Source organism: Montipora capricornis, chromosome 5 (genome assembly GCF_036669925.1).
Source record: "Montipora capricornis isolate CH-2021 chromosome 5, ASM3666992v2, whole genome shotgun sequence".
Taxonomy (NCBI): domain Eukaryota; kingdom Metazoa; phylum Cnidaria; class Anthozoa; order Scleractinia; family Acroporidae; genus Montipora; species Montipora capricornis.
Window position 1 is genome coordinate 20839223 of NC_090887.1, and position 10000 is coordinate 20849222.

Here is a 10000-nt window from a genome sequence, read left to right on the forward strand (position 1 = left end):
GAGAATTCAGTTCTACTTATGTGAAAAGTACATAGGTATTAGTTTGCAAACACCAAAATACTCCAACTAATGTGATATGAAACCATACATGCTCAGATGAAGCAGTAAACAACAGTATATTAAATGTTTTAGGTAAAGATATATCAATAATTAGTCATACCAAGGAGGCCTTATTTATGCATCTGAGATTGAAGTGAACGATGGGAATATTACAGTTGTTGTTAACTTGCAGGAGTTTATACTTTGTCAGCACCTATGAAAAATCTGTTCAAACAATTGAAACTTTATCTACTTGTTTGGAGAAAATAAATCCATACTCCTGTTTGCAAATTCGCCATCTTTGGTGGGGGTGGGGTGGGGTGTGGCTAACGAAAGAATGGGAGGACCCAGGGTATGGGTTATTTGATTGCACTCACGTGATAAGACGGCCATGTTGGTGGCAAAACAATAGAAAATTGTCACTCAATTTTTGCATAATAATAGAGTCAAATTCCCAAAAGACTTTTTCGCTATTTTTCTTTCCACAAACATGGCCGTGCGCCGTGACGTCCGGCGCAATCAAAGAATTGGATTCAAATTGCCCCAGTCCTTACCAAGATGTTCCAGATCTTCTTTCACTTGAGCTGGGGTTAAATTGCCTTTCATTGCATTCTTCAAGAAACTGAGAAGGCTTTTGACGACATTTTTAAAGGCACTGAAGCTTAATCCATGATCAGCTGCAAAATCGGAAACCTGAGATAAAAATCTCGAGCTTTCCCTGGGCGACACCAGAAACGAAAATACAATGTCAACGAGCTGACAAAAGATATTTTCTTCGAGCCTGTTAAGCGACTTGATATCTACAATCATCTGTTCCTCTGGTGGAACCTTCGTGAAGTGAAAAGAGGTCATTTATGCAAGCTAATACCGTAGTTTGCTCCAGGAACTAAACTGCGCCAGAACAGAGAAGAGTCTGACTGATCCGAAAAACGGGCAAAGCGTTCATGTTAGGCCCATAAGACGTCCCATACATTACAACTTTAAATTCGGTATATACCACACGAAGTGTCCTTTTAGAACGTTAGACATCATCCACCCTAATTTACCCCAATCCGCCATAAGTTACACTAACTTAACATCGTTAACCCTCAGGTACCCTAAGTTCACCTCGTTTTACCACGTTTACCCACATCTACCCTAAGTAAACCACGTTTACCCACATCTACCCTAAGTTAACCAGGTTTAACCACATCTACCCCAAGTTAATTGTAGCCCGGGATTTACTGTCCTGTTCTGCCTGAAAAACGTATGCCAGATAAATTTACGCTTGTCCTTTCCTTCTTTTGTCTATTGTTTAACACAGTTATGTAATAATCATAAATCGTAATTTTCTTTGTAAATTTGTTGTATAACTTGATTCTAGATATTGTAACTCGTTTCTTGTAATCTTTGTGACTCGTCATCATACTCCGTTCGTGCTAATCTGATGTTGACAAACCTGTAAGATCTCGTCGAGACAACGTGACTTTCTTTGTTGTGGAAAAAATATATTAATGTGCTCACGCGCAGGCGTAGTGCGTCTTGCAGGCGTCATTTTGACGTGTGATTGGCAGTTGTTTGTTCAGTCAGATTAAGAACATATAAAAAGAGCTGTATTCCTAACAAATTAAGAGTTAAGCAAGGACTAGTTGAAGATCGACCCAAGAAGACCAAATAAAGATAAGAAAGAGCAGGATTGTTGAGAAGTCTTTTCTTCCCCCGAAAGATCATCCAAAGCCACATTATAGAATACCTTGCCAAATAGCCTAAAAACGTTCGGATATTTTGGTCAACTTACGCGAACCCTAAAGAAGGTATCCAGCATACCGTAAAATTCCGGTTATAAGCCCTGGGCGGGTAAACGGGGTTCAGTTAGGGTAGATGAGGGTAAACGTAGTAGAACGAGCTTAGCTTGGGGTAGATGACGGTAAACGTGGTTAACTAGAGGTAAAAGTGGTCGAAAAAGGTTAGCTTAGGGTAGATGTGGGAAAACACGGTTAACTTAGTGTAGATGTGGGTAAACGTGGTTAACTAAAGGTTAATGAGGTTAGCTTAGGATAGATGTGGATAAACGTGGTTAAATTGGGGCAGATGTAGGTAAACGTGGTTAACTAAGGGTAAACGTGGGTAAACATACTTTACTTAGGGTAGATGTGAGTCAATGTAGTTAACTTAAGGTAGATGTAAACGTGGTTCACTTAGGGTAGATGTGGGTAAACGTGGTCAATTTAGGGTAGATGTGGTTAAACGTGGTTAACTTATGGTAGATGTGGGTAAACGTGGTTCGCTTAGGATAGATGTAAACGTGGTTAACTAAGGGTAGATGTGGGTAAACGTGGTTAACTAAGGGTAGATGTGGTTAAACGTTTTTTTTTTGTATTTAGGCGATCCCCCGATGCCCGGAAGTCTTGACAACAGAAAATGGAAACAATAGAAATGGGGATCGCCCGGGAGAGGGAGCACCCCCTAAACGGGGCCAGCACACCAAATTCGTCGGGGAGTCGAACCCCGCCTCTCCTACAGATCCTTTTATCTCTCCTACAGAGATAAAAAACCTAAAACGCGAAACATGCTAATAAAAGGCAAAACAACAAAAAAAAGGATTAAAATAATAAGTGTAAGCAATATTTACAAGAGCGAATGAACTAGAAAGAGTAAACGAAGGAGGAACCACTAATGTGTCCAAATACGCCGTTACCACCCCACTGGAAGTATTTGCGGCGACGGCTAGAGTTAAAACGTTTAAAATACAAAGGCAGATAAAAACGTAGGCGGGCCTTTATAACCAGAGATAAGGTGAACTGCACTGGGGGGCTCTGAGCGAAAACGGTGATCATTGCGCTGTAACCAGACCAGATATTTACAAACGTTCAACAGGTAGCAAAATACCCTGGGAACGCAACGCATCTCATCCGACGAAAAACCAAAACCAAAGAGGGCATGGCGAAGAGAAATAGACGGAGCCAGAGGGGAAGCCCGGGAGAGTTGAGTCTGGACCCAAGCATACCCACTCTGAACAAGAGGACAAAAGAAAAATAAGTGTTCGAGACTTTCCAGCTGAAACCCACAAAAACAGGATAAAGGATAGTGGGACACCAAGAAGAAATGCGCTGAGCAGTATATAGACGTGGTTCACTTAGGGTACATTTGGGTAAAAGTGGTTAACTAAGGGTAGATGTGAGTAAAGATGGTTAACTTGGGGTAGATGTGGTTAAACGTCGTTCACTTAGGGTAGATGCGGGTAAACGTGGTTAACTAAGGGTAGATGTGAGTAAAGATGGTTAACTTGGGGTAGATGTGGTTAAACGTCGTTCACTTAGGGTAGATGTGGGAAAACGTGGTTAAGTTAGGGTAGATGAGGGTAAACGTGGTTATCTTAGGGTATATGTGGGTAAACGTGCTTATCTTAGCGTAGATGTTGGTAAACGTGTTTCACTTAGGGTACATGTGGGTAAACGTGGTTCACTTAGGGTAGATGTGAGAAAACGAGGTTAACTAAGGGTAGATGTGGGTAAACGTGGTTACCTTAGGGTAGATGAGGGTAAACGTGGTCCCCTTAGGGTAGATGAGGGTAAACGTGGTTCACTTAGGGTGGATGAGAGTAAACGTGGTTCACTAAGGGTAGATGTGGGTAAACGTGGTTTACTTAGGGTACATGTGGGTAAACGTGGTTCACTTAGGGTGGATGAGTATAAACGTGGTTAACTTAGGGTACATGTGGGTAAACGTGCTTAACTAAGGGTAGATTTGGTTAAACGTGGTTCACTTATGGTACATGTGAGAAAACGTGGTTAACTTAGGATAGATGTGGTTAAACGTGGTTTACTTGGGGTAGATGTGGTTAAACGTGGTTCACTTAGGGTAGAAGTGGTTAAACGTGGTTCACTTGGGGTAGATGTGGTTAAACGTGGTTCACTTGGGGTAGATGTGGTTAAACGTGGTTCACTTAGGGTAGATGAGGGTAAACGTGGTTCACTTAGGGTAGATGTGGTTAAACGTAGTTCACTTAGGGTAGATGTGGTTAAAGGTTGTTCACTTTGGGTAAATGTGGGTAAACGTCGTTCACCTGGGGTAGATGTGGTTAAACGTGGTTCACTTAGGGTAGTTGTGGTTAAACGTGGTTCACTTAGGGTAGATGTGATTAAACGTGGTTCACTAAGGGTACATGTGGGTAAACGTGGTTAACTAAGAGTAGATGTGGTTAAACGAGGTTCACTTAGGGTAGATGTGTGTAAACGTGGTTTACTTGGGGAAGATGTGGTTAAACGTGGTTAACTAAGGGTAAATGTGGTAAAAGGTTGTTAATTTAGAGTAGTTGTGGGTAAACGTGGTTAACTTAGGGTAGATTTGGTTAAACGTGGTTCACTTAGGGTAGATGTGGGTAAACGTGGTTAACTTAGGGTAGATGTGGGTAAACGTGGTTAACTAAGGGTAGATGTGGTTAAACGTGGTTAACTAAGGGTAGATGTGGTTAAACGTGGTTCACTTAGGGTAGATGTGGTTAAACGTGGTTAACTAAGGGTAAATGTGGTTAAAGGTTGTTAACTTAAGGTAGATGTGGGTAAACGTGGTTAACTAAGGGTAGATGTGGGTAAACATGGTTAACTAAGGGTAGATGTGGTTAAACGTGGTTCACTTAGGGTAGATGTGGTTAAACGTGGTTCACTTAGGGTAGATGAGGGTAAACGTGGTTAACTTACGGTAGATGTGGGTAAACGTGATTAACTTAGGGTAGGTGAGGGTAAACGTGGTAGATGTCGTAGATGTGGGTAAACGTGGTTCACTAAGGGTAAATGTGGTTAAACGGGGTTCACTTAGGGTACATATGGGTTAACGTGGTTAAGTAAGGGTACATGTGAGTAAACGTGGTTAAATAAGGGTAAATATGGGTAAACGTTGTTAACTTGGGGTAGATGTGGTTAAACGTGGTTCACTTAGGGTAGATGTGGTTAAACCTGGTTAACTTAGGGTAGATGTGGGTAAACGTGGTTTACTTAGGGTAGATGTGGGTAAACGTGGTAAAACGAGGTGAACTTAGGGTACCTGAGGGTTAACGATGTTAAGTTAGTGTAACTTATGGCGGATTGGGGTAAATTAGGGTGGATGATGTCTAACGTTCTAAAAGGACACTTCGTGTGGTATATACCGTATTTAAAGTTGTAATGTATGGAACGTCTTATGGGCCTAACATGAACACTTTGCCCACGTTTTGACAACAATGCCGAACAAACGAACAAATCCTTTGGCGAAGATCTTCGGGAAATGCTCGGCGTCGGCAAAAAAGTACGGTTGGTGTACTTTTATATGTAGTGTTTGATGTTGCCGCGAAGCTCAAGGATATCAAAATGGAAGTAACCCTATTGGAGTACTTGGTGTAAGACCTAACTATTATGTCCCCAGTTACACCCATCAGTACACTACCTATGATCTCTTCGAATATAACGGGTTGAACTTGCGTTGCTGACTGTGGGATTAAAGTCTCTGCATCTACACCCCTCGCATTTGGATGTTTCTCCATCAAAATGTTTGGGATTCTTAACAGTTATTGTGTGTTCTTTTGTTTCATTGATTGTCTTTCATTGGCCCTGAAAAGCCCCTATGCGTGGATGGCGTAGCGGGTGCTTCACTTCGTACGGGACCCGAGATGGGACTGTGCTCGGGTGACACTGCAATGGATAATCATTTTGTTTATTAAAAATTTAGTCAGAGAGTGTTTAACACGTTGTTACTTGCATAGCAAGTCTCTCGACTTTGCCAAAATGACGAAATTAAAAGAAAGACAAAATAATGGTTCGTTTGCCGTGTAGTTCCAGGTGTTGTGATCCCCTTCGGAAGATGGGTTGGCGAACGGCAAGCCTTGGTATAGAGCTAAATTGTGAGCTAGAGTGCAAAATTCATTCATTCTAATTCATTCATTCATGTCAATACAAGGAGCAGGCATAGCCCAGTTGATAATTGCGCGGCTTTCGTGGTGGCAGGTACAAAACACATGTCACAGGTCATTGTTTTACCAATACAGAAAGTATCCTAAACATTCATAAAAGCTAACCTAAATGCCAAAAGGTTGGCATTTATTAATGTTTACGACACTTTCTGTATTGGTAAAACAATGATCTGTGACCTGTGTTTTGTACCTGCCGCTTTCCGGGCAAGAGGTACCCAGTTCGATCCTCTTGACCCCTATTGACCCCTTGCTGGCTATGGGTCAAGCAAGGGCTACGGGTCTAATTGTTAAATATAGCCGTAAAATGGAGCACTGACAGAGGGAGGGGGGTAAAGGGCACACCGCCAGCGTGCATCGTTAAATAAAGTGACTTCTACTTGTCTCTTCTACTGGGCAAACCTGCCCAGAGGGAAGGAGCACGAACAGGACTTGAGGTCCTATGCGAGGTGCTCCACCCTACCCTACCCTAGACCTCCACCCTACCCAGACCACAACACCGGTAGCCTGCGAGCAGGCTCACTTGATAGGCAAGGGCGGCGGAAGAATGGAGAAGAATGGGGCGAGGTGGCTCGCGGTTGCGGATCCACCGCCTATAAGGTGAGCCTGCTCGCAGGCTACAACACTGGGAACTACATGCCTTACTCTTTACGAACAGTGTGTGGGTTCTTTTACGGGACCTCCGGCTTATCGTCCTTATCCGAGAAGACTAGAGAGTCTAACCATTTGCAGCACTTTCTCCTCAGTTATTTAAAGACCCTAAGTGTTGGTCCGGCCCGAGTTGAACTCACGACCTCCCGCGTGACAACCCAGTGCTCATCCAACTGAGCCACCGGTGTGCGGTTAAACCTTGTTTTTACATTCGTTCTACTTTTTTCATTCATTCTTCCCTTCATTCCTTCATTTTTTAGTTTATAAGGACTCATTTCTCCCTGCATCCTACTAATCTATGCAAAAGCCGTCATATATCAAAAAAACACTCAACTAGAATCATAGTTCTTTATTTCATGTTAATTCAAGGTTCTCTTTTGAACTGGGGTAGCTGAGCAGATTTTATCAATTCAATTAAGCTCAACTAGTTGTTAGTTGCCACTTTTTCTGAATTTGGATATGCAGGCTGAGCTTGTGACAGACCCCACCCCGCAGAGTGAAGGAGGAGGACCAAGTTCCAAGTCGTTGTAAAGCCAAACACTGAGGTTACATAAAATAAGCGTTGTCTTGAATCAAAAATATATTTCAACAACAAGCTTTTTTACCATATTTAAACATATTACAATCACAAAAAATAATTGATACTAAAATTTGTTAATAGTCCACTCAGAGCAAATTAAAAAAAATTATATTAAAGCTTGAAAAGATAATTTTAAGGAACAGATAATATCATGAGAAAATCAAATTACAGCAGAAAAAGATGAATTACAATACTAAGTACTACATTACTAAATACCAGGGCCCGGTTTGTTCAAAGGCCGATTAACGCTAATCCCAGATTAAAAATTAACCAAGGAGTTTGTAGTGCCTCGAACATTGTTGTGTTACATTTCTATCCGTGACACTTGCATGCTTAGAGGGGGCGTCTCTATTGCTCCTCGACTTTCAATAAACACGTGCGTCTTTGTAATTTCTGAGAGTGGTGTTCCGGAGAGAATAAAGTATTAAATTTAGCTTCGTTTCTGCTTCTCGCTAAAAGTTTATTTCTCTACTCCCAAGAGCTGTTCAACGCTGTTGATATTCGGCAAAACCTTGCATTAGAAGAAGTCAATCTTGAAAAACAAAAATAAGCAAAAGAAACTTTCACCGAAAAATTAAAACTTGAAATAAAAGTATACGCTAATCCTGGATTAAGTTAATCTGATTTCGAACAACCGGGCCCAGATGAACATTCATAAGTCTGCAAGATGTTTAGCTTTACTTCCTTGTTGAATTCTTTTTGGGTAGATGTTTAAATTATTCCAAATTTTGGCAGCTGCAAAGCAAATGTTAAATTGACCATAGTTAGTTTTGATATTTTTTATGTAATATTACTTGATTTAGCAAATCTGGTTTTGTATTGATAAATTGATGATACTGTCCTGAAGAAATTATCAAAAGATGAGGGAAGAGGGTTGTTATGATACTGATACATAAAAACTACGTAAAAGAAAACAATGTCCTTTTATTTTAAAATTTCCAGAGCTTTAAGGAGCAAGGATGGCACAGTCGGTTAGTGCGCGGCCTTGGTGCAAGAGGTCCTGAGTTCGATTCCCGGATCTCGCATCCTTGTTTCGACTTCTTTCCTTTCCGTGTAGCTAAGTAGCTTTAAATACCCGTAAAACGGAGCACTGATGGAGAGGGGGGAGTAAAATGAGCGCACCGTCGACCTCAGGTTTGTCAGTTGAATTACTGTTACGAGTTATCGACGTTAAATATGGTTGCTTTACTTTACTTTACTTTACTTTTGCAGAGAGGCTCAGAGTGTTCATCTGGTTTTGACAAGGTAGTAATTAATACATATGGCTCTCTTTTGTAGAATTGTTAAGGATCTAAGAGTAGAACTATAAGTATTTCCCCGAACTGATACACCATAATTAAGGAACTTAAGGTATTTACGAATTCTTCTGTAGGGGCATGATTATCATAGTTTAAGAGATTAATGTTAAAACCACCAGATATCAAGCAGAGCTTTTTTTTTTATCCAAGACAGAATAAAAGTTATTCACAAATATTTGTAAATTTAAAGAAGGATGCCCATACACAGGACCACAATGCAGGGGTGTAGCCAGGATTTTTCAAAAGGGGGGTCACACAGTGTCAAACAATATTAGATAAAGTCTGTAATTGTGGTTGTAAAATTCATTAATAATTCATTAGGGTGCAAACCAATCCCAGCACAGTATTCACATCACATATTGTACACAACTGTAAACACCAATACAAATCAACTGGGGTTGATGAATATTATTATTAAACTACTGCTCAGCTAATTAGTATTCATAAACTTTTGATACAGAACTCTACTGATTAAAATAACAATACTGTGCATTTAATTCAATGTAATCATATAACAAGCAGGATAAAATATTCGAGTCCGATCTGAATCGACGTTTACAATGGCTCACCTATCGGCTCGCCATTGTAAAGGCCCATACAGATCTCCCACTCATATTTTATCTACTACTAAATCATCAGTATGTTATAGAATTTAGAGTATCCTTGGAGCACAAACAGTCAGAGTTGGAGTTGACAAAAAGCTGAAAATGCTCACAATCCTCAATTGTCAGAGTGAAATGGAAAAATTGAATGGCTGCAGAACTGACAGGTCCATCCATGGCTATGTAAAAAAATTTCAGGAGAGCAAAAGCAGTTTATTGCTGATCAAAATAAAAAGTTTTAGAGTCTTCAGTATGTGAATCGATCAATATCGAGAATTTACACTATAGAGTTATCGATAAACAAGAAGTCACTGGAAAAAAGGCTTAAGTTTCTAAAAGATGTCGTAGAATTTTCCTCTTTCCTCAAGTTGTTTATGGAATAAAAGGAACCCCAAAACCATTTTTCGGTCAAGTCACACAAAAAATTCAATTTCATGGTTATAGACCGAGCACCTTATGCGCATATGCCTACCCAACAGAAACCAAACAAGGGATGCACATTAAGCATTGCCCTTGAGTCTATTACTGCTTTTGAAAACATTTTTACCAAACCAACGCTGCAAATGGAAATGCTAAGACCATCACGTTAAAGTAAAACATGACTGGAATGAGGAAAGGAATCCCAGATGTTGGACCTGCCTTAACTTGTTCAGTCTGTAGTCATGTAGAAGTCATTGTAGGGTACTCGTCTCACCCCAGTGGAGCATCACCGATCTCCTTTCTTTGTTTCTTCATCCAGTCATACAAGAGTTTAAAATACTCAGTGATGGCTGAAACATCCACCTCCTTTACTTCCTGTCATCTTCTCCAGAGCACAGGCCCAAGGTTTTCTCTTGACCGCATCTTCAACATGTTACTGGAGTAAAAAAAAAAAAATAGAAAGAAAGGAACTTTATTCAAGTGTCTAGTC

The 10000-nt window shown here is 40.6% G+C and overlaps 1 protein-coding gene and 1 long non-coding RNA gene across 4 annotated transcripts in view; both read right to left on the reverse strand.

Annotated features, from left to right (window-relative positions):
* The window catches only part of LOC138049876 (COMM domain-containing protein 7-like), a 5187-nt gene extending 4198 nt beyond the window's left edge, over positions 1-989 (reverse strand). The window contains exon 1 of the mRNA XM_068896347.1: positions 594-989. Coding sequence (XP_068752448.1) covers positions 594-891 — 298 coding nt within the window. The 5' untranslated portion in view covers positions 892-989. The remainder of the gene's footprint in view (positions 1-593) is intronic.
* Positions 990-7931: 6942 nt separating this feature from the next.
* The window catches only part of LOC138049877 (uncharacterized), an 11666-nt gene continuing 9597 nt past the window's right edge, over positions 7932-10000 (reverse strand). For 2 of the 3 annotated variants that reach the window (XR_011132472.1, XR_011132474.1), the window contains exon 4: positions 8661-9946. This is a non-coding gene — a long non-coding RNA (uncharacterized lncRNA). Of the gene's footprint in view, positions 8135-8394; positions 9947-10000 lie in introns of those variants that run through there. The other variant, XR_011132473.1, reaches the window with a different exon arrangement.